This window comes from Notothenia rossii (assembly GCF_949606895.1).
Source record: "Notothenia rossii genome assembly, chromosome: 3".
Classification (NCBI taxonomy): Eukaryota; Metazoa; Chordata; class Actinopteri; order Perciformes; family Nototheniidae; genus Notothenia; species Notothenia rossii.
The window spans coordinates 64,089,465-64,115,220 of NC_136901.1; the positions used below are offsets into that span (position 1 = coordinate 64,089,465).

The following is a 25,756-nucleotide window of genomic DNA, read 5'->3' on the forward strand; positions in this document are numbered from 1 at the left end:
CTGCAGGTGGAGAGGATGGGTGGGGTTACCCATGATGGAACCAGAATACGTTTTTTTTGGCTTACACGCCTTTCATCGTTGTGGAAAATGTTGTCATATGCAATATTTTTGGATAGTTTCACCATTGAAATGCGTTTGATAACACTAGGTGCTCTAGTGCCAAAGTTGTGGCCCTACAAAAATATCAACTATTCATTTGTATGGCATCCAGAGCTTCCACATTTTAGGGAATATGTTTTTCTGATTTAAAATATCATCAATGTCATAAGCAATGGTTACATTAAAACCCTCCTATTGTATTCGTTTCCCCCCCTTACTTTGGTGTTCGCGGTCAAATTTGACCGGTCCTGTTTTAACTGCTATTACATTAACACAAAAACCATGAATCATCACCAAATCTCATTAATTTCATCAACATTGTATGTTGAGTTGGCACCTCAGCTCAAAACATACATTGAAATGATATGAGAGCAGTGCTACAAACTACAATTCCCATTAGATACGCGCCCAACAATCGTTACAAAGTACACAGAGCTGACATATTTGTAGTTCTTCCGGCGTGTGTGCGTGGACTCGTTCGACTTGTCTTGCGTTGACGGCCGTATAGGCTCCATTCCCTTTCAGAAATCCGTCAATCGGGCACGATCCGAAACCAAACCCTGTGTTTAAAAAAATATAAAATACAAATTTGCACTTTTGCCTCCTTAGCAACGGCAGTATCGTTTGGGTGGCGATCTGAGTTCGGGTACCGTATCTGTGACGTGACAAATATGACTCAAATGGAGCATATAAACAAGAGAACAAACGTGCAAAAACAAAACTGGTGTTCAAATAACAGATTTTATTTTTATGCATTATCATGGAGAATTCTTCGGCTGCCAGGAATGAGCCCACTCCTTGCCACTGAAAACAGAATGGAATAATGTTAGTTACAGTTACTGGTTTCGTCTTTCCGAAAAGCATAAACCATGTGTGAAGCAAACATCTTATAACTCAATTTATATAAGTAAATGTTTCATTTACCATATAGAAAAAGTGAACATAGAAATGAAAACAAATGTTCTAACAAACAATAAAAACAAACAAAAACACATACATTAACAACAATGAAGTTAAACAATCATTTGTTCCTACACTACTTCAGCTGCTTCAGAATAACAGCAGTGAAATATATAAGAGGACTGGTGGTAGATTTGGATGTTTTGCATTTGTTAAATATCATGTGTTTGTTCTCCAACATGGGACTACATCAGATGACATGAAGCCAAGTAACTGGAAGATATATACCATACTGGACAGGGCTCCCACTCCACCAACATTTCTGCTTTTCCCTATCAAGAGAAGAAAACAAATCTCTAATTTCGGAAGGACCAAACGCATATTAGCTATTTAGCAAACAATTGTGTTGGAAGTTTGTAAATCATAAAGCACACCCTATGCATTACTTTTATTCCCGTCTAACCTTTCTCATTCTTTCTTTTATTACACTCCTGATGGGGAAAGTTTCTAGGGGAGTGTGGTAGTAGCAATCTGTGAACATCAAAGCAGGTTCCACATAGAGTATTAGTCATATTAGAAATAAAATAAATACAACTATGAACACTTAAGTAGCAACCAGACTTGCACGATGAAAAGTGACCACACTGTTATCACTGGTCAAAAGTTATTGTATACATCATTGAAATGGAACCAAGCTGCTCTCAGTCCTAACATGGGATGCTTGTTTGAATGGCCATACCACTGCTGAGCCTGAGATGACCAAAGATAATACTGCTGTGTGAGGCTGTGTCACAGGCGTCTCCTCTGGGGTGGATCCCCCGGAGAACATCAAAGCGCACGGCACCAGAGGAATTTCCTCCACCACGGCGTTGCACGGAGGAATGACAGTGGAAGACATTTGCACTGCTGCATCTTGGTCTTCCCCCTGTTCTTTTATTCATTTGTATTTGAGGGATGTCTCCCATTCCTCTCTGACACACTCAGTACTGAGTGTCCTGTCAGAGTGAGTCATTTCGGGGACTCAACTGCGTGCCCTCTCTCCTGCCTGTCGGCACTTAGAGAGCTGCCCTTTTCCCCGTCTTTGATCGTTTTAACAAGTGGGACTTTGGTCTCTACTTTTCATAAACGACAGGTAGCCTATTTAGCCTACCTTCTTTCCCGTATGGAGAATATTCATTTTTAAAATGCTATATTCCCTGGGAATGTGATGCCCCATTACGCATGGGTTATTAATTGAGTAGGCGTGTTTTTGTGCTTCTGGTAATGGACGGACCAGTGGGAAGTGGACTACATCCTGCTTCGCCCTTAACCCAATAGCGATAGCCTTTGAGGGTGAAGCATTATGAAATAGAACTGGGGTTACGTACTGTAACCCAGCTTCTATGAGTTAAGGCGCAGCCCTCTAAGGTACGGGCCCCAATGGCTCCGCGAATAGCTGAAGAAAAGCTGTTTGTGTGGGAGCAGATTGTAGGGACTACTTCCAATTTATACGGAAGTGAGTCCGTAGGTGGGGCCCACGTCATAGGTGGGCGTGGATTAAGTCTGTCAGTGCTGCACACGTGCAGTGGGATTACCCAATAGCGATAGCCTTAGAGGGCTGCGCCTATACTCATAGAAGCTGGGTTACAGTACGTAACCCCAGTTCTGGGTCCGTAGCTTTAAATGTAACCGAGCTGCTCCTGGCCGCGCCCCTTTGGAGCGGTGAGCTCTGTGAAGAGGCAGAAACACAGTTTAACGCAGCCGTGATTAAACGCCATATTATGTTCCAAAATATAAACATGTCTATAGAGATATATTTATACACAAACAAAGAATATATGTATCTGTATTTTTAGCTAACAGTAATGTTATTAGCATATAATACTGATAGAAATTTAATTTCAGGTTGAGTATAGCTTGTGTATATATAAATATATCGTATATATTTATGTGTGTATATATCAATAAACATATATATATATAAACATGTCAATAGATATATTTATACACATAAACACAGAAAAAAAATACTCTTCACTTATTTAACCCTTTTTTCTCAACCTTTCCCTCTACCAGCCAAGGCCCCTGTATTGCAGGATCAATTTAAGCGTCCCTGTCCTGGACAGGTTTTTCAATGACCAGGATACACGCCCTGATTTCAGGCTGAGCAGGGAGTCCCTGAAGGTGTTGCTGGACCTCCTGGGTCAGGACAGGAGACACGGCTGGGGGGTCACAATTGAGACCCTGGTGTTCCTGTTCTGGCTGGCAAGTGGGGCATCATACAGGGTGGTCTCCAGAGTTTTTGGGATGCCTAGATCCACGGTACATCGGATTGTCCACAGAGTGACTGAGGAGGTGGTGGCCATTCGTCACCAGGTCATCCACCTCCCCAGGACAGAAGAAGACCTGGAGGCTGTGTCGTGTGGGTTTGCAGGGCTGGCCAGACACAGAGCCTTGAGGAAAGCTACTGGAGCAATCGACGGCTGCCATGTTCGCATCGTACCACCAAGCGGCCCTGATGGTCACTGTTACAGAAACAGGAAACTGTTCAGCTCAATTTTGCTGCAGGCTGTTTGTGACCATCAGGGCCGCTTCATTGACACATACATGGGCTGACCTGGGTCAGTCCACGACTCTAGAGTGCTCCGCCACAGCCCACTCTATCGGCGGGCACTCTACCCTCCTCCAGGGCACTATATCCTCGCAGACGGGGGGTACCCCTGCCTCCAACATCCACTTCCCCTCATCACTCCCTACAAACGGCCGCTGCAAGGTGTGGGACCCCAGCGCTTCACCAGCCATCACTCCCGGGCACGCTGCATCATCGAGCGTGCCTTCGGGATGATGAAAACAAGATTCAGGAGTATCTTCCGGCAAGCGCTGGAGGTGCACCACACCTTTGTTCCTCAAGTAAGTAATCACTCATTAGGACATTCTGATAATACTGAAGAGTAGATCTGACATGAGGTATAACATATATATATATATATTTCTGCCAATTTAAACATTTCAGATCATAACAGCATGTGCCGTCCTCCACAACATCTGCATTGGGGCCGGCGACATCATGGCCCCAGAAGAGGACATTGTGGAGGATGTAGCGGAGGATGAGGGGGAGAATGTGTTGGAGGCAGTCAGTGGTGCTCCTTGGCGGGACCAACTGTCTGCAGAGGTGTCTGCCCTGGAGGAGGTTCCTGGTGACCACGATTATGTGTAAATGTATGTAGAACAATTGACGAGCTGTGATATAATAACCTTGTGCAATATTTATATACATCTTTTGTTCCTATCTGCTGCTGAAAACATCTTAGTGACATGGCAGCCGTCGATTGCGTCCGCCCTGCGAACCCTAGCCCAACAATCCGATGTACCGTGGAGAGAAGCATCCCCAACAGCTCTGGAGACCACCCCAAAATGAAGCCCCACCCACCGTCAGAGGACACCAGGGTCTTAATTGTGGCAGCCAGGTCCAGCAGCACCACCTGGGACTCCCTGCTCAGCCTGAATATGTATATAGTTTAAATGTTGTTTTATTTGTATGTTATTTTATTTGTATGTTATGTTGTTCAATTAAATAAATCATAAGTTTCATATTGCTCATTACATTTATTTATTTATTACATTATTTGTCCACTAATCTTTCTAGCAGAGTAAAAAGCCTGTTGATGTTCTCCCTGCTCTCCTGGGCTGCCTCCCTCTGCAGCTGCATGTCTTCTCGGATGAGGTCCATTAGCCCATCCTGTTTTTTTTTCTTAGGCCGGGATGGCCCTGCCTCAACTCGATCCTCATCCTCGTCCTCCTCTTGGTCCCCCACTGCTGCACTTGGCCGTGGCGTGTCCTCTGGCATGGAGGACATTAGGACAGGGGGGCAGATGGAGGGCCTCTGTCCTAATATCTCGTCCATTTGGATAAACCATGGCCAAGTTGCAGCAGTGGGTTTCCCACTGACTCCCTCTCCTGACCCTGGGTATTTGCAATCCTAAAGGCAGAGTAAAACAATCATGGCAGTACAAAAAAAAACACCAGCAGATAAACAAATGTCAGCAAATATGTTTATTAACTTGTAAAACTCACATACTTTATATATATTTTTTAAGTTGTCCCACTTCTTCTTAGCCTAACACTTCCCTGCAGGCCCATATCTTCCAAAACCGTCCTAATTACAGAGAGAGCAGTCAAAAATCTAGTATTATGAATAAAACAATAACAATGTCACAAGGACACACACACTTAGGAAGAAATCTTCTTTCTGTTTTTAATGGTGGCATGGAGCCATCCCTACACAAATACAACAAAGAAATAAGGCATTGTCCCATATACTAGTTGTGTTATTAGAATGGACTGTATGAAATGAGGGATGATTCATAAAATAAGAACCATACAAAGTGGATATTGTGCCTTACCTCCAAGCGATGCTGGCGGAGAATTTGGCCCCCGTGAAGAGGGCTTCATTCTCCCCGCGCATCTGGATAAATTGCGTAGTCTGCTCCTTGCTCCCTATCAAAACAAAATTGTTGCAGTAAGATTTGTATAACAAAAGCAGTTAAATAAATAAATTAGCTTTATAATGAATCCCAACAATATGAAAACCAAACAGGGTTTAGAAATATTTTCACTTCATATTATTTTATGTATGTAATATAAAGAACACAGCTAACCCGTATATTTAAATACACAAATTAAATAGGTTTACTTTTCTTTCATGTCGTTTACTATTTGGGTGAGTTGAAACCCCATACTTACATTTCAAAACGAATCCAGCTGAAACCGTTGTAGCCGTTGATGGGACGTTACAAGCCATATATTTTTTTAAAAACTCATTCGTCACCGTCACCCGTTGCATCCTGGGATATGGTAGACCGCGGAGTGTACATCAGATGTATCCTCTAAATCTGGGGAAAGAAGGGTGCATTTGCGGGCCGCATTCGGAGGAGTCTTGTCTTTTTTTTGAATTGGGACAGCCTTCGTTTGGCGGAAGTGACGTATGCGGACTCCGAATGCATGCTCAGGAGGATGCGGCCGCTGAATTGGGACACAGCTATTCTCTCCAGTACAGGTTAGCTCTGAGTGTTAGCGATGCTTGCTAATGTAAACACAGGGTGCATCTCACTTCGGCTAAATGGATTCCTTGCGTCCCTCACTTGCATCGTTTCCCTGCGACTAGTCCCTCCCACCAGGGGTGCATGGAGAGACACAAGGAAACCATGAGAAGCAGGGAAATGAGTTTTAAGAGCAATGGGACGTCCTTTCCTCCGGAGCGTCACGTGAAGCGACATCCTTTGTGATGTCGTCTGACAGCAGCTCTGTCCCCGTTATTTTCACAAACACCCCCGCCTCTGTTAGTACACATTTACTGACACAAACGTTTGTATCATCTGTTGTAGACCCAAATAAATAAAATCAAATAAGAACTCATTCTCAAAAAAGATAAACGCTGTTCTTAAAATGTATAAACGAACAATAGTTTGATTAATATTGATTAGAGTGCACAATAGAAATAAAATAATTGAGAGAATAAAAAGAGATGTTATCAAAACCCAGTTAGATTAACACTCATTGGATTGCACACTTTGTTTGTGTGGATATGTAGCAAATTCACATTTTAAATAGTAGCCTACTTAAGGACTGCGGCGCGCCAGCTGAATTAAAAGCTAATCAGGTCAGTGACAAACTACCAGCTGAAACCCATGAAGGTCATTTAGGAAGAAGGTACCAGGCCTATATACGTTTTGGATAGAAAGAGGTTCAACCTTACCAAACACAAGATGTCTCATCATGCCATTGCATGTGTTACTGTTGTCCATCATGCAGGAGCAGTCCAGGCACCGTCGGGCACGACTACAACAGGCTATTTATTTAATGGAGGTAAGCATCACACTAGTCTGGTGCAGTATGACTGGTTTCACCAACAACAGCAATTTAATGTAAGATCAATTAATTGTCGGAGCTTAGTAAAAGCTAGGTGCTGAAGGCAACAGGTATCTTTATTTTACAGATGGATGCCGATCCCATCCAAGCAATTATGAATCCACATGTGCCAGTCCTTGCTGTGTTCTTTGAAGGCCAGAAGGACCTCATGCAGGACTACAGACTGGGGCGCCAGTCTCTGGAGGCCCTGCTGAGGATCCTGCCATCAAAGGGCACACAAGGCTGGTCACATGAGGTCAATATTTTAATGACAATTTATTGGTTGGCACACGGCTTGTCGTACAGTGTGGTGTCCCGGGCCTTTGATGTCCCCAAGTCTACCGTCTGCAGACTGGTGCACACTGGAGTAGAGAAGATAACAGCCCTTCGCCAGGAGGTCATCAAACTGCCCCCCCCCCTGGAGAACTGGAGAAGGTTTGCCAAGCATTTGCAAGGCTGGCCAACAGCCCAGTATTCTCCTGGTGTGTGGGGGCCATTGGTGGCTGCTATGTCCGCATAAAGATCCCCCCAGGACCACTGGGCCAGGATTACCTTAACAGAAAGCTCTTCCCATCCATACAATTACAGGCAGTGTTTGATGGGAAGGGCTTCTTTCTCAACACCTTTGTGGGTATCCTGGCTCAGTCCATGACACCAGAGTCTTGAAGAACAGCACAATTTACAAAGAGGCTCTGTATCCTCCCTCAGGTGGGACCAAAGATTCTTGTAAATCCATCAATGACTGTTAGTATACTAAAGATCTTCTCTCTCTTTTTAGGATTCTTTATTGTGGGTGATGGTGGCTACCCGTGCATAGAAGGACCTGTGGCCATTATCACCCCATATAGAGGACCACTGCAAGGGAGGGTGCAGAGCCGCTTCAACCAGCATCATGCCAGGGCTCGCTCCATCATAGAGCGGCCCTTTATAGAAAAAATTGGAGGCTTGGGGTACTATCCTATAAGCAAAGAGCAGGTATGTCAGCCACTGATCCCAGTCTGTACCACTGTTGTTGACAAACTTACGTAGCATCTGCTTCAGGGTTTGGTTGAAATGCTCCGTCAAACCATCAGTTTGGGGATGATATGGTGTGGTCCTCAGGCTCCGTATACCCAGCAAGTGATACACCTGTTTCAGCAGAGTGGACATGAAGTTAGTTCCCTGATAAGTTAATATTTCTTGAGGGAAACTTAATCTTGAAAAGAACTGAACCAAACAGAAAACAACTGATTTTGCTTTTATGGATTTCTATGGAAAAATCTCTGGGTACTTTGTGGCGTAATCTGTTATGACCAGCATTTACCGGTTTCCCCCCTTGCTCTTCTCAACAGGACCACAAATGTCCATCCCAAGGCGCTCAAATGGGGTGTGAAGGATGGGTAAAGGCTGCAGTGGAGCTCAGGAGGGGGTTCTAGCAGATGTTATTTGGCACTGAGGACAACTTCTGCAGAATTGAGTGACCTCTCTTCGCAGGCCAGTGAAAATACCGTTGGATGCGAGCTATGGTTTTATGCTTACCTAGGTGGCCAGCCCAGGGGATAGAGTGCCCCAATGAGAGAATGCTCTCTCTAACTGCTTGGGCGACCACTAGTTGCAACACTGACCCCTGCTGACGGTAGAGAATGCAATATTGCAGAACATACTCATCTTCGTTGAAGCCCAGCTCAGCCCCTGGCTCTTTTCCTTCGCTGTCTGAAAAAGAGAAACTAGGGATGGATCAGCTTTCTGCCTTTCCATGATATTGGCTGGCATTCGAAACTGTAAGGTTAAATCTGGCTCAGTGCTGGATGGTGGGTTCACAACTGTGTGTTGGAACTTTTCCTGCCTCTTCTGTCTGCGAGTTTTCCGAAGTCTCCCGGATGTTGTGTCAAGCTCCTCATTGAGAAAAGGTAAAGCACTAAGAGTCTCAGAGTGCTCATTTGGGGATTTTATCTGTGCTCTAGTAACGACAACATTACATGTTTGGCTTTGCTTCCCCTCCAACAAATCAAAAAGCACTGGAAGATCTCGCCCCAGCACCGCTGGATAAGGCAAGTTATCAAAAACCCCAATGTTCAAGAGGTAAGTTTGACCCTCTACTTGTATGTATATGTCAGCTGTTGAATAGCTTTTATCATCTCCATGCACACAACAGATTGGGATGGTGTCTCTTGTGCTGATAATGTTGGGTGGTACAAACTTCCGGTGTACAAGATTCTGACTACTCCCAGAATCCAGCAAGGCCTTGATAATCTGTCCATTAACTTCTATGAGTGTCGTCTCAATAGACTGGTCATCCTTACGCACATGCTCAAAATGAGGGCGAGGCACAAAGCACATTGTGTCATTTTGGCTGCATTTTGGGGGCTTTTCCACAAAGATAACAAATTGGCTTTTTACCAAGAGGTTTAAATGGGCAGCTAGCTGACTGCTTTTCCCACATGGGAGGCTTACCCACACCGGAGCGTGCCTCCTGATCGTATCATCGAGCTGGTTTGTGTCGATCCTTTGAACTCCATGAGTTGTAGCTCCATTGTTGTCCTTTATTACGGGCAGCAACAAAGACATCAGCCAGTCTAGCAGCCTGGGTCACTCTCTCGGATCCAGACTTGAAGCTCAGGGGACAAAATGCTCAAATATTGATCTGGTCTGATTATTTCATCAATTTCCTGTATGGCTTTACCTTTTAGTTGGATCCATTTCCCATAAAGCTCCTTGAGTCTTACATACAACTCCTTGGGGCTCTCGTCAGGGTTAAACTCCAAGGAACGAAATCTTTGCCTGTAGGTCTCAGGGTTGTTGTCATACTTAGAAAGAATAGCAGATTTTAGGTGGTCATAGTCAAGGGAATAATCAATGTCCATATGCACATAAGCACCTCTAGCTTTGTCAGTAAACAATGGTAACAAATGAAAACCCCAATCTGCTTTCTGCCACCGGCATGCTATAGCAATCCGTTCAATGTCATCATTGTCCGTTAATTTTTCCATTCTGAGCTCATGCGAGACTGACCTGCAAGGTTTGGACGGGCAGCCATGGTAAAAGGCTCAGCTTGCGCCTGAGGATGGTTGTTGGTGGATGGTAAGACTTCCACATCTGATGGATCAGGGTCTGCGGACAGAGAATCTGGTACTGGAGATGTTCTGGCCTTAACTTCTAACTGCAAAAAGCTGAAACTGCTGTTGCATTGTTTTAAAACGCTGTTCCTGTCTTGTCGTTATCTCGCTCTGAGCCTCCGTCTGCCCCATATGAGCCTGAAGCAGGGCCACCAGGTCCAACATGGATGGCTACTTACCTTCAACGCTTTCTACCACTCCAGAGGCCCCATTGTCCTCCTCTTCACTATTGGCTTGCTTTTCCTCGACATTTGAAAGGGGTTTCCTTCCAATTTTCCCTCCACGCTGCATCATTTTTTTTTAAAGAAAAAACCTGTGTCCTCCACTGAATGATCACCACTGCCACCAATTGTCAGGGACCAATCAGTAAGGCAACAGGACTCGAGTGGTTTAAATAAACTGGGTTTTTTTATTTACCCAAAAGTCCAAAGCAAACATCATCAATCAATAATTTCTAATAACTAGGCCTATAAAATAGGTCAACAAACTGACCTGCTACAATGAAAAACCAAGAAACCTATATAAACCAAGTTGAAACCAAGGGATAATTAATAGTAACAGAATATACAAAGGACACTGACAAAACCCAAATCCCCCCTTTGACATGGAAGCAGGTGGTTTGTCAAACTCAAGAGACAAAGAAGGTAAATACTACAAACAAATACTTGTGTTAGCTGTGCTAAAATGTTTGAAATAATGTCAGATTACAATAAAATAAAGAGTTTACCATTTAAAGCAAATGTGTGGTGTTAATCTATCCAGACATAAACAATAACATATGATTAGGTTTGATCATGATCTATTCTACAGTATGAGGGCATTTAGTGTGGAAACCCAGCATTTTCAACATTTCTTTGTGTATTTGGAACATAATTTTGTCCTAAACACATTTGACAAGATTTGGGAATAGCTGCTGTATGTTAAATTTTCTAGATTGAGTTATTCCTGTTCAGTGAAAACTGAACTGAAATTTGGCACTGCTGAACTGCAAATGTAAGGACTCAGGGGGGAGTCAAGCATTTGTCAAGTATTGATACTAAAATAGCTTTTCAATAAAACAACAACACAGAGTGCAAAGCTGTCAGGTTCTATAAAGAACTACAAGAGGCCTCACAAACACAGCTAGTATTTCTCTCTGGACCGTAACCAAAACACCTATAAAGAATTTATAAAGACATGTCAATACCCCTGCTCAACCTAAGGCCTTTCAACCAGTCGAACTTCCCTTCTGTTTTGTAGAAACATGAGGAGAATAGTGATTCAAAAATAGTGTGCTATCTTTTTATTATATTTTAAAGAAGGAAAATGTAGTACATTTAGTTGAAATTGATTTTGTTATATATCAAACCAGACTTCCACATTCATATTTGACTTCTTCTTGAGGAAATTCAAATGTCTGACACACACATCAATAACTGATGTATTGATAATGCAGACCAACTAACTGTGTTTATAATTTATTTGAAAAATATATTCATAGCCCTGCGTCTGTCTTTTTGGTGGCACAGCAGTTAAATCTATGATTCATGAAAATATTTAATTTCACATGTAGGTAAGAATAATATGTGTGGCAGACTTCAGAACAAGTGTGAGCAAAACAATAAAAAAAAGGCCAACAGATCTTACTGATCGTAACGTTGCCATGCCATAAAGAAAAAAACCTTGACAGAGTGCAGAGTTCCTTGTTGCCCTGTTAACAGTGGCCAGATAACAATATGTCATTGACTTCGACAGATTGTCTGGTTTTGGAATCCTGGTTACCATCTTGTATCGCCATTTGTGTGGGACTTGTCCCCCCAAGTTGAGAATCATAGCAAACTATTAGACCAGTTGTAATGAGATCTAATCAAAATTCACCAATTGGAGACAAAATACATTTCCAAAATATTTTAAGTCAGATCACATTGAACTTAATAGTCAGCTACTGATTCAGCATTATTTTAGAAGTTATCGCAAGCTGGTTTGTTACCTTCTTTGTAGTTCTTGAATCAGAGTTACTCAGGTACTATTGCCTGCCAATAACTCTTTAACCATCGGTTCAGATTTGTTACTTGCTCATTCCTCAGTGAATACTCAGGATTTTGTAAACTTCCATCAATCAAAGTTGATTTATATAGACCAATATCACACATTTTACATGTGTCTCAGTGGACTTTACAGTTTGTAAAGAATATGAATATGACACCCTCTGTCCTTTGACCCTAACATCAGACAAGGAAACACTTCCAAAGAAACCCAACAGTTAACGGGGAAAAATGGAAGAAACCTCAGGGAGAGCAACAGAGGAGGGATCCCTTTCCCAGGACGGACAGACGTGTAAATAGCAACATAGGTAGTCCAAATGTTTGGAAATACATGTGTCTATGTTACGACCCTGGGTCGTTAAGTATATTGTGTGCAGATATTTCTTCCTCCTCCTGTGTCTGTATGGCTGTGTGTGATTAAACAGGTGGTGCCAGGTAGCAGATTGGCTGCCCTCGACAGGCTGATTGGTCCACCTGAGGAGACGAGAGCATATTAAGCTGCAGCCGTGCAGTTCCTCGGCCGCTCTCTCTGACTCGACTTCTCCTACTCCCAAACAATTGCGTTAAAGATATCTGTCCTGTTGTGCTGTGTACGCATTTTTTACCGTATACCTGTCCTTCCCTTCTTGTGGTGAGACTTGAGGAAAAAAGCTACTTTACCTGACTTTGCAGACACGCTTTATTTTGTTCTCAGGAGTGCAAAACCATTTTCTTTTGATTCATTTGTTTTCTCCTGTTTTTATGCTAGAGTAGGTAAGAAGCCTGTACGTTTATTTTTGTCTCATTCGTTATGTAAGATTTTTGTGTTAAAAGTAGGGCCGGGACTCGATTAAAAAAATTAATCTAATTAATTACAGGCTTTGTAATTAATTAATCGCAATTAATCGCATTTTTAATCACATATAAATATTTGACCTGAGAACAGTGAGAAGCAATTTTTTTCACATGGATTTTAGTATACCATTGAATAATGACTGAATACATAAGCTTAAGCAACAAAACATTGTTTATTTTTTTCAAGGTGGTACACTGGCCATAAAGTGTAGCAATAGCATATTTAGGAATATAGTACATTTCAGAGATTCATGTAGCCTATAGGTAGGTAGACCTTCTGTAAACTATAACACTTTGTTTTTTAAGTAAAACACAATACTTTAATTACATTCAGAACATTGGAAACCCTGACTATTAGAAAACATCTCTCTGTTGCTTCAGAGGCCATAACAGACTTTGTTGATTTACCAACAGTTGATTTAAAAAATCTAATACATTTCAGTCCAACTCTCTCAATAACTTTGGCCAAAACAATAAACAGTTCAACATAAAGTGCCATTTGCACCAACAACATAATAAATAGTTCAACATAAAGTGTACTGTACCATTTAAAATAAAATAAAAAAAGTGCCAGTGATTGACCTCAATCCCTCTATTCTTCCAATATCCTGATGAAAAATAAAATCTCTCTGTTGCATAGGCCACTGTTTGATCAACGCGAATTGGGTGTGGGTCCTTGTACTCCGAGTCGGGCTAACGTCCACGCTAGCTTCCACGCTAGCTGCTATGTTTTGCATTGAGGTGATACTTGAGGCTTGATGTGCTGCGGTGATATACAAATTCCTTTTTGCATAATTTGCAAACAACCTTGCTCTTATCGACGCTTCCATCCGTCCGTTTTTTAAAACAAAATGTCCCATCCACGGGGCCAACCAAAGCGGTCTCATCAGCTTCTTCGTTCGACTATTGTTCACTGTGGTTTGTTGTTGTCTGAAGTCATGAACGTTAGTTGGTGCTCCAGTATAATCGGTACCCCTGAAACTCATCCAGTGAGAAACGTTCCGCGGTGCAAAAATAAGTGCGATTAAAATGCGTTAATTTTTGTCTAATTAATTCATCTTAATTAACGCGTTAAAGTCCCGGCCCTAGTTAAAAGGTTCATTTGTTTTGTGGTTTTGTTACTCCTGTGTGTGTATCATTTTGGTAATTGAATTTACCAAACGACATTCCCTTGTCTCTGCGTCCGTGTTCTTGGGAGTGGGAAAAGTGGGGAGAGTGCAACTTTATCCTGCACCTAGGATCCCCTAGACCTGGACGTAACATCATAATAAGAAGATGAATCCAGGAGGATGTCAACAATCCTGTGGGAGCCATCAGGGAAGTAGTATGATGAGAGTTAGGCAGGACCACAGTGACAGGTTCAGCCACGACTCAGGACCCCAGCGTAGACAGACAACAAAAATACATTTCGGGGAAGCTGGGTTATTCGGAACATGAGAGAACACAGGTACAGAGAGAGAGAAGGAAGAAGTAAGGTGTCCCCCGAAGCCTATAGCAGCAAAACTAGGGGCTGAATCAAATCAGCCCTAACTAAGAACTAAACTTAATCAGTAATAAGTTCCAAAATAATTTATGCCGTATACAATTTAACATTTGGAATCCGCCTAGTACAGCAAATCGGCATCCAGTTCTACTGCAAAGATTTTCTGAGCCAGGAAAAAGCTTGCTTCTCTGGCCATTAAGAAACTGCCACTGCAACTGTATGTTAGATGGCCAAAGATATTTCTGCAGACTGTGGTGCCATGGAGGGCTGTACCTTTGACCTCCCAGTTGCAGGGCTGACACTCTAATCACTACAGGCCACCATGCTGCCTCCGTGCTATCGGATGTACGGCAGCAAGGCCATCCACAACAACTTGAGAAGTCAGAGTCCATGGCAACATCTTACATTTTCCAGACTGTATGTGTGGCTGAGTGTTTGCATTTGTGTAAATAAAAGATTGCTACATAAAAACCAAATTTTCCATCTGCAATTTTTTTATTTTTTTTATTTAACCTTTATTTAACCAGATAAAAAGCATTGAGATAAAATCTCATTTACAATGCTGACCTGGCCAAGAAGGCAGCAACGTTACACATAACACATAACACAAACATGTACAAATAAAGAGAACACAACTAAGAAAACAAAAGACGAAAAAGCAGTCTCTACATTTTGCACATTTGGGACAGTAAGAAAGGTGCACTACTTATTACTGCAAGAGCAGCTGGTGGTAAGGACCTCAGACAACTTCAATTTAAAAGAGGCTATTGGGACAAGTGCCATCAGTTTGCGGCTTGATTGAAGGTCATTCCAAGACCAAGGACCATAATAAAAAAGACTCCTTTTTCCAGCCTCAGTCCGCACGGCAGGTACCTGTTTTAAAAATGTGGGACAGAGAATGAAAGCAGCAGGAGTAATAACTTGTTTGTTTGTGCCACAGTGGGGCTCTGAATAGAAAACAACACGCTTACGCATACAAATCAAGAAGATTGCATCAAGCCCCATGCTAGGAACAAACAAATACTTTATGGTTTTATTCCATTTGTGAAATAACAAAATGATTTATGCGTAAATCAGTGCTGTAAACTGAAAGCCTATTTTGTTCACAACCCCAACTTTATGGTGGTATATTAATTGGCCTTACAGCCTTAGAGAAAATATCCAGTGAGGGGTCGTTCTCCAGGCAAAGAAAAGGAGAATGGCTAGACTCGCCCAAGCTGAAAGAAAGTATCCAATAACTCAAATGAGCACTAGTTACAGCCAGTAACTACAGAAGAGTTGAACCTTGGAGCAGCAAATGGTTATTTGAGTAATTTGTATTAGATTTTGTCTAGTTTTACATACCTCAAAACATTTAAGTCCAGTTTTAGTCATAAGTCCAAGTGTTTTCGTTTGCGATTTCTTTATTGACAGAAACTATATTTATAGCTTTTAGAAATCAGTCAATATTGGATGATGTTGGTGCCATTGCTCCCCGGGCGCTATACAATAGCTGCCCACTGCTCCTAGTACTAGACTCCTGATACTAGGATGGGTTAAATGCAGAGAACACATTTCATTGTCTGTGCTATGTGCTCTGCATGTGTGACCATTAGAGAGGGTTTCACCCCTCCCAATATTATATTATTTGGTCTTAGTCATAGGAAAAAACGTAATTGGCGAAACATATTCTGTCAAAGTTCTGTTGAACCAAATGAACACTGCACTCCTGTCAGCTGATAACAGGAAACTGAAGCTACACTTGACAGAGCACACAAGATTGAAAAATGCTTCCCAGTCTGAAGAGTCCGATAGGGACATACTTTGGACAACATGAAAGCATAAAGAGTGACCCTCCCAACCCTGGGTACACAAAGCAGAGGTGAGTTCAGCGAGTGAAATCAGACTCCGGACCTCTGGTAAAATGACATTCGCACTTGAGCCAGAACAGCAGAGTCCATGCAATTTATTTTGTATGTACTTCGAAGAATTGGTGTGCCTTCATCACCTTTTCCTCTCTGAATCACACTCCCTGTGCCGCTTTCAGACTAATTACCATGGTCATTCAGTCGGAGGAGTACTGTCTGGGCACTAAGGTCCAGAATATCAAAGCCTTTATTTCTGGTGACTTGTTATTTTGGCGATGTTGAATTTTATGCTTATACAGTGAATTACCCTTGACAGAATATGCACTTTTTTTATTTCTCTACTCTCTAACTTTGCTTATTCTGTGGTTCTCCCCATCTTTCCCCCACCTCCTTTGCCCTGGTCCTTCTATCAGCTCTTTGTGATTAATCATTGCTGCTCGCTGTCTGTCTTTTTATAATATTAGCATTATCATTTCTCCTCCCATCGCTCTCTTCTCCTAACCTCTTGCCCTTCCTTCCCTTTCCTCCTCTCGTGTCATTTTCATCCTTTACTCTCTTCTCTTGCCTTTTTCTGTATATCCCCCCCTTCTCAGCTGTGCATTTCTTTTTTCTCTTCCTCCATTCACAGTGAATAATTATTTCTGCCCTATGTGCTGTCCCCTCTCCTTTCTTTAAAAATCATTATCCAATCTTTTATTAACACCGTTTGGGCTTATCTGTGCTAAGCCATTAATAGCTTGACTTTTTCTTTGCTGAAAAAATAGGGCAATTGCTCTCTAGACTGTGCTTGAGAATCACTTAACTTGAATTAAAAAAGTTGGCAGCGTTTAATTTATGTTTTTTATGACCCTTTAATACCAAATGTTCCTGGAGAGTTTAAGCTGTACTGTACTTTAACTCTGAGAAAGGACAGTAGGTGCCAAGCCACAAGGGCAATACCTTACTTATTAAGGATAAATGAAGCAGACGAGAAATGAAGCATTCCTATAGGATATGTTTACTGTTAAACTGACTGACACTCCCATAACATTGACAAGGTGCCATGTTGGGTGACCCTGAAGAAAACTTTAGCGAATGCCATGTTCTTCTTTATTTAGACATTTCAAGGGCAAATCTTTCTGCAAAAATGGTCCTATATGTCTAATAACTCATCCTGTTCATACTCCACCTTTTAAGAAATACACTAACCTCAAGTTCATACACTTAGTTGTTGATTACATAACAAATGTACTAATTTGAACAAAAACCATAACCTTTTCCAAAATCTATAATGCAGGTTTGTTGAGTACAAACTATCAAAGTTGTTTTCTGTTAACATGCATTTAAGTGGAAACTAACACTTGCAAATGTAAAAAGTTTGTAGAGAATCATAACTAGAACAGCAGGGCCATCGACCTAGCTGCTCTATTCAACCAGTTGGAAATGGTAACTAACTATCGCAAAACCGGAATGCATTCATAGTACCCAGAGGATGAATGTTACTGACTTTCATGGTCCCCTGACATTTCTCTGGGAGATTTAAAGAGGTTGACACTTTGTTTATATACAACTTTTTATAAATATATCTATGGTCCCCACAGGATGGATGGCACCAAACGGCCTGACTTTATCTAGCAACACAAAAACGTATTTGGGTAAAAGTCTTGTGTGATAGACTGTTTCATGCAAATTCTAAGTATTCATGGTCCCAAGTAGAAAAACCTTAACCACGTTGGTGATCACCTGACCTTTTTCTTTAATATACTATTCAAGTAGTTGCTAAAATACTTCCTTGAAATGTTCCCATCAGCCTCAAGTATACATTGTGTTAGGTGCATACAGATGTAGCACTGAATTTCAGACTCCAGTTTACAGCTTCCTGCCTACGACCTGCCAAAGACCAGTATAGAGGAATGTTAAGCCCTCCCATTATTTTCCAAGAGGGCGTTACCAGATTTTCAATTTCAGGTTTTAAACAGGAGATGGCGCTTCATTCACAAATACAGAAAGACAAGTTTCATGGACTTTCAGTTGTGTTTTGAAGAGCATTTGAACACATCAATATTTTAGATCAACTAAAGTATATCTAATCTTGTAATTCAATAATATATAGTCTTTATTTATTCAATAATAATTATTATAATGTAAATGTTTACATTACACTTCTTTATTTGTTATGCTCATACTTTAACCTTTACAATCGTTTGCTTTAATATCCAGTATATTTTTTGTATATTTTTGTGTTTGCTTCCTCCTGCTCCCTTTCGGACACATACTGTATGATTTATTATTATTATTAATATGAAGATATTATTAAGATAAGATGTTACTTTATTGATTGAACATTTTAGTTTAGAATGTGCTGTCCCACGGTAATTCAGAAGGCTCACAGGTCACATTCCGACCATTATTTAAAACAATAGGTGCTTTCACACCGTCTACAGTTTGATTTGTATGGAGGGAGCTCTGTCAGTTTTCGAAGTTACCCATTTGCTTTCGGGGAGCCCTATTTTTCAGAGCACATCCTGCTACTAAATATGTCACATGCACGCTCTGTTGAGTGGCGCAGCAGCGCGGATGCGATCAATTGCTATAAAAACACTCTTCTACTAATACAAACAGTGTCACTATGCCGGCGGATGTGGCCGTTGTTGAAGCCTCTTCAGGCTCCACATCGGCAGGCCTCTCCCTTGTGTGGAGCTGTCAAGCTCGACCCTAACGCCGCTTACAGCCGGCCAACTAAAAGTTGTTTTCCGTTCACGTTGTCATTTTTAGACTCCTTCGCTTCTTTGCGTGTGAATCCAAAAGCTGTGACGCTTGGCTGTTTTCGTTTTGCCATATTTTTTATTACAAAGCCAGAGTAAAAAAAATATCAATATGAACATTTCAAATAACGCACCGGCATCACCGCCATAACCATAGCAACGTAAGTAAGAATGCAGCGCCGCCACGTACAGATGGCAACACCCAGACATATTCACAAATATAAAACAAATATTCAGAAACTGTAATGAACAATAACTATTATTTATTTCAAGAACTGTTATTTACAGAAACTCAACATTTCTAATCTGTGTGACACAAATATGCACGATTGTTTTGGGCTCCCCCTATTTATCTCAATTGTGTGATGTGTGTTGTGTGTGTGCAATGTAACTTTTTTTCAATAAAATATTAAAGTCTCCCAGTCCGTGACTTTTCCTGAAAGTGTGTTATGTAGCACCCTATGTTGTTAAAAATTGCATTCTAATAGCGGGATTTGACGGGTTTAGGTAGGCCTATACAAAAACCTCTGGCGGTTCTAGTGTTAAGGTAATTAGGTACAGAAGAAGCCCTTTTTTATCAGTAACGAATTTAGAAGTTGAACATAAAAGTAAACTAACTGAGGGTCACTTGCAATGACAGTGTTGTGTCTAATTGTAAGCTTGTCAATCAGAGTAACCTACCGTTAATTTAGCTGCTGGAGAAGAAAGATCAAGGGGGCAGGGGGGAGGGGGGAGAGAGCTGTGGTTGATGGGCCATTAGTTGTGTAAATACACAGCTGAGAGCTGCCGTTTCATTCAGACTGTTTAAAAAACGGTAACAACGGACTATTTTTCTTAGCGGATGCATGTCAATTTAAATCAATACATACAACTATTTTTTCAATCAATACATACAACTATTTTTTAAATCAATAAAAACATTTTCTAAATCCATAAAAGCATTTCAATTAATATTGGGAGTCATGTCGTTACTTTGTTGAGAATGTGGCCGTGTAATAAGCGGGATAATTTGCAGCAACTTGTTCCTTATGGGGAAAATAACACCCTTCATCCAGATGAGGATCCCTCCGCTACGTTTTGGGATCCTGATCGACCGACGAAGCTCCACTACAATATACATATTTTTGGTGAATTACTGAGTTTAGGCACGTTAATAACGTTTTAATGAAGTTGAATACAGTATATTCATATGTGTCAGTGATTTCATGTCAATTCGGCGAACATAAACATAAATGATCGTGGTGAAGATGATTAAATTAGGATTAAAAATCGAGAGCCGGGCTGCATTTCCTCCCGTTCGTTTTTTTCGAATAACAAAATTATTTTGTTAAATAACAACATGGTGATGTTTTGTAAATGATTACATGTCTCTTATTTAGCACAGTAGTATGATATCCGTGACATATGGATCTTAAAAAAGTTCCGCTGTACATCCAGCGTACTGTATCTGACTTTATTTCACATGAGCTCCAGTGTGGAACCCCACTGCACCCCCTGGTGGATCAATGATCCATTGCAGCTGGCTTCATTATAATTACATTTATCTATCACGGGGGCGGTCTCAAGTCAAGCTGGAGGTTTTCCCTTGAGCGAGGGCAGATCACGTACCAATCACGGCCCTCGCGTTTCAAACTGTCTGAAATGAATCGCTACATCTGTATGCTTTGTTTGTGTCCACTGTTTTGAACCCCCATGTTTGGCATTTGAGCAGTCGCCAGCTTGTTTTTTGGCCAAAAGTAAGCATAGTGGGATGAGAAGTGGAGCTGGGGAGGGATATGCATTACAACGCCATGATAGTGACCTGCCAATTAAGGTGGCCAGTCTCTTAAGTATACCGTGCTTTATCGTCTATCTCTATCTCTATATGGCACCATCATTTGCGTCAAAAGTAGCGCTGGTGGACCCACATGCAGGAGGTTACAAGCACGCTACTAAAGAGACGCGCTACCATGGAAACCAAACAATGGTGTAGCTGTATTAAAGTCAGAGTGGAAACAGTCGTGAGTAAATCTGATTTTGTCAGAAATCGGGAGAAATGCGGGAGAAATATGACCACGGGAGGAAACCGGGAGAGGGCTATGAAATCGGGAGTCTCCCGCGAAAATCGGGAGGGTTGGCAAGTATGTGTCAGATGGATGCAGGCCTCATGGGGTACAGCTGATACTAAATAGGCCAGGAGAGATAATCAAATCAAGACTGGTAACAAGAAAGTATCTGATTGGCTAGGAAGACATACAAGGTAGATTCAGAACAGGTGTGTAGATGTGCAAAAGCAGCTCAGAAAAACCACTGTAAAAACACACAAAGACAGGAAGTAAAACCAGGATCATGACAGTAATTTCCAAAATGAAAATCATGTTGTATTGCTACAAATATTTGAAGCTAGTGATTGAGACCATATTCTAATCAACATTATTTTTACATTGGTAATAAATCAAATAAGCAATCAGGTCATTTCCTAAAGACTTCTATACAATCTGACTTTTTTAGTTTTTACAATTTGCCGAGTTGTCTCTTTTCGGACATTAAAGGCTCAAGGCACTTCCGCATTGGCTTTACTTTTCAGATTCATAGGCTACGTCAACTTATTTTATACACTCTATGGTTTAGTGCTAATTAGCAAATGCTAGCATGCCATCAAATTGAGACGGCGGCCTCCTGCTAAACATAAGCATGTTTGATTGTTTGCATATGCCATTCATTTAAAGCATTTCTGTTCAAAGCCTCACAGAGCTACTAGCGTAACAGGAAACTTCGACTGTCCTGCAAAGTAATGTCATGACTGGACAAATACATGTCACAAACGAGCTGAGAACCAAAATGCAACACACGGGAAACCAGGGATAGTCGGTAACCAGCCTTATTAAAAGGCAATAGGCTGGTAGGAGACAAAACTGCAGATAGTAGGCAAAGGGCTGGTCGGGGACAGGCGAGGGTTCCAGGAGAGGAACAAATTAAACCGGGTGAAAAATAACGACCACCTGGCTTGCCGGGAATTCAGTCTTTGTGCCGACCTGATGTATTCCAGGTTCTTATGGTCAGTCCAAACCTGAAATGGTTGTTCTGTCCCCTCAAGCCAGTGTCGCCACTCCTCCAACGCCAACTTGACTGCTAGAAGCTCCCGATTCCCCACGTCATAGTTTCTCTCTGCCGGACTCAATTTCCTCGAAAAGAAAGCACAGGGGTGGAGCTTCTGGTTCTCACCAGAACGTTGCGACAGGATGGTCCCCACCCCTACATCAGAAGCACCCACCTCCACCACCAACTGACCAGCGGGGTCTGGTACTTGCAGGATAGGAGCCGACGTAAACCGGCCCTTAAGGCCCTGAAAACCCTCTTCGGCTGCAGGGGACCATCGGAACGTCACCTTGGACGAGGTCAGGGCGGTGAGCGGGGCGGCCACGGTGCTGTAGCCACGGATGAACCGTCTGTAAAAGTTGGCGAATGGCATCACCAGGTACTGGTAATGTCCCGAAGAGGTGTTGAAGGCGGTCTTCCATTCGTCCCCCTCACGGATTCGTACCAGGTGATAAGCGTTTCGTAGATCAAGCTTAGTGAAGATTGTAGCCCCTTGTAGTAACTCGAACGCTGACAAGATGAGTGGCAGGGGATATCGATTCTTCACCGTGATGTCGTTCAGACCCCGATAGTCAATGCAGGGTCTCAGGGTCTTGTCCTTCTTCACCACCAAAAACCGACTGCTCCTGCGGGTGATGTGGAAGGACGAATAATTCCCGCAGCCAGAGAGTCATTGACGTAAGTCTCGATGGACTTCCTCTCCGGTGCCGAAAGCGAGCACAACCAGGCCTTGGGTGGGACTGCGCCTGGATGTAGCTCAATGGTGGTCGATGAGGTGGGAGAGATAGCCTTGAGACATGAGCATATGGACCGGTGTCGTCTGGTGTGTCACCGTTCCCAGCAGGTGACCATCCAAAGCATTAGCCGGTACCGGCTGGAGCAGCCGAACCTGTTGGATGCCCAGCTGTAGTGCGAGCTCCTCGTCAATGATGCTGACATCTGATCCGGAGTCGATAAAAACAGCCAGACCCTGAGATTTGCCTGTCAGGAGGAGTCGAGCATGGCACAAGGGTCTTAGATTGGGGATCAGCTCAGAGGTTTGGTCCACCAGTATACTCCCCATTACTGATGAGCTCTGCCTTTTACCGGACAACGGGAAATCGACCTCCCCGTACCGTGAGTCAGAGTAGGAATGGGAATTCTCAGCCGAAACCGGAAGTCGAAATCTCCCGAAAACCTGAAGTTGTTGTCGTCTGTTGCTCTCCTCTCCGGGTCTGGATTCGTCTTTCAATCCGAGAGGTGAGCTCAATCAACCCATCCAAGGAAGCAGGGAGATCATAGGAAACCAGCTCATCTCTCATATAATCCGCTAATCCTCTCAGGAATGCATCACACTGCGCCGGCTCGTTCCAGCTGCTGCGGCGGCTGCGGCGGCTGCTGCGGCGGAAGTCAATAGCGTAATCCACCACCGTGCCGGAACCCTGGCTCAAACTCAGCAGACCTCCGGCAGCGTAGGAACCCAGACGAACGGAACCGAACACCTTCCGCATCTCCGCGGAAAATGCAGCAAAAGAGGCACAGGCTGGAGTCTGCTGGTCCCACTCTGCAGTTCCCCATAAACGGGCTCTCCCCGTCAGATGATTAACGGTGGAAGCTACACGAGCCGCCTCGGAGGCGAAGGTGTGTAGCTGCAGTGAAAACAATATGGAACTGTTTGTGAGAAAAGGACTGCATCCCTCAGACTCACCAGCGTAGCGTTCCGGCGTTCCCACACGAGGCTCCAGAGCGTATCCAGTCGGGCCAGGGGCTGGAGCAGACATCGGAGCTGCGGGCGGAGGGACGGTAGCAGCCATGGTAGCGGCTAACTGTTGTACGGTGGCGGCCATCTGCTGCATCTGGGAGGTAAGGTAAGCCAGCGTTTGTCCCTGGGTTGAGGTTGCCTGGTGGGTCTCCGTAGCTAAGGTAGCTATCGTGACCTCCTTTCTTTGGATGGCATCCTCAACCCTCTCAAAGCGGTCTCTAGGAGACCCGGTGTTTGCTTGGTCCATTTCTGGCCAGATCGTTCTGTCACAAACGAGCTGAGAACCAAAATGCAACACACGGGAAAAAAGGGATAGTCGGTAACCAGCTTTATTAAAGGCAATAGGCTGGAAGGAGACACAACGGCAGATAGTAGGCAAAGGGCTGGTCGGGGACAGGCGAGGGTTCCAGGAGAAAGCAAGACGGGAGTCAGAGGTACAGAACGGGTCAGGGAGCAGGCGAGGCAGGCTGGTCAGGGACAGGCAGGGTCGAAACCGGGAGAGCAATCTGGAGGGTAATGCGGGAAAGACTGGCATGCTGCAAAGTACGATCTGGCACTGAGGTGAAAGTGAAATGGGCCTAAATACTAATGGAGCTGATGGGTGTAACAGAGTGAGAGAGAGAGACAGGGTGTGACTACCAGGTGACTAAGGACTGTTAATGCAGAAAATAGGTGAGTGAGAAAGCAGACAATAAAGGTGATTTTCAAAAAAATGTCCCCTCCTGAGGTTCTTTAGTTTGTTTCTCGAGCACTGGAGGTCTTTCATGTTCATCTGTTATTGCTATGTGCTTGAAATGTGGCACTCCAAGCCAAATTAAATTAGTTATTAAGATGAACTGTATCCCACATAAACTCATATTGGATCTGTTATTTATTTTAGTTTTACATCCGGTGACTTTTATATCACAATGATTCATAAAGTCAAAATGGATTTTTGTATCAGTGAGTGGTACCTGTATTTCATTTTTTATTAATTGTGCAAATTGAGTTACATCACGTGTCCTATTTTATGCGGAGAAAATCAATCTCAATTCAATCTACGGTGATTTTAACCTGCAGCGCAAAACCATGTGCAATAAGTTAATGGCCCTAAAGGCGGTATACTGTAGATACAGACTCATTACTTTCCTGTTATGCTTTAGAATCATGACTTGCAGGAAATCTTCACTGTAGAACAACATTTAGTCCATTTTGTAGAGCTGGAGGCTGTTGAACAGATGGCTCAGCGTAGCCAAACAGAGTATTCCCATAAAAAGTAATCTCACAACACTTGGACTCCAAGGATGGATGATGATTTTATGATGCCGTCTACTTAACTTAGATGTAAAGCCTAGACATTTACACTGCAGTGCTTAACGTAAAAACAGCTTTATGCTTTTGTTCGGCAGTTAAGGGGTATGTTATCACCCTGCATTAACTACATTTGCAACTGTGGGACAGAACAGCTATTGATCATGCTTTAATGTGGAAACATTTATATTTCCAACAAAAACGGAAAACGATGAGTCAATAGGTATAAAAGGACAATGGCGTGTTTGCAGTAACCTTGATACAGTTTGTGTTTGTTCATTGCCCTGGCATTTTCAACTACTGCAGTCTTACTTAGAAAAAGGACATTTTAAAAGAAGCATCTCAAGCATATCTACTCTCTGATTCTCTCTTTCTATGCATGCGTCTGTCCTAAGTGACCTCGGGAACTAAGGGACTTCCTCCAGTGTCCACAGCATAATCAGATGAAGCTGGGACCATCTGCAATACATCCATCACTGACACACACAGACAGACACACCTCTGCACCTGCAATAAAGACAGAGTGAGAGAGAGAGGCCATAGTCCACCTCTAAACAAGTTACCTCAGACATATCCAGGTTAAAGGAAATGAATATTTGCTGTATAAAGCTTTCAGAGATTCAAACTCAGCAGCTCTCATCTAGACTGGAATTCCTGGACAATTTACCCAAATGCCAAGACAATCAATCTTTAACAAAATACATTGCATAAAGGGATATGGTTTTTCAAAGATCA

General features: G+C 42.7%; 1 protein-coding gene and 1 long non-coding RNA gene across 2 annotated transcripts; one reads left to right on the forward strand and one right to left on the reverse strand.

The window, feature by feature from the left end:
* Nucleotides 1-914: 914 nt before the first annotated feature.
* On the reverse strand, nucleotides 915-9,161 carry LOC307033337. Its single transcript, XR_013806472.1, has 3 exons — nucleotides 7,911-9,161; nucleotides 1,463-1,530; nucleotides 915-1,331 (listed from the first exon to the last, which is right to left on the reverse strand). It is a non-coding gene; the product is annotated as an uncharacterized lncRNA (long non-coding RNA).
* On the forward strand, nucleotides 2,419-4,569 carry LOC307034532 (putative nuclease HARBI1; the record flags this gene model as incomplete). Its single annotated transcript, XM_079673358.1, has 5 exons — nucleotides 2,419-2,466; nucleotides 3,055-3,499; nucleotides 3,605-3,888; nucleotides 3,992-4,197; nucleotides 4,290-4,569. 4 exons carry the CDS (start codon nucleotides 2,419-2,421, stop codon nucleotides 4,193-4,195), a joined length of 981 nt encoding a protein of 326 aa, XP_079529484.1. The 3' UTR covers nucleotides 4,196-4,197; nucleotides 4,290-4,569.
* Nucleotides 9,162-25,756: the final 16,595 nt, after the last annotated feature.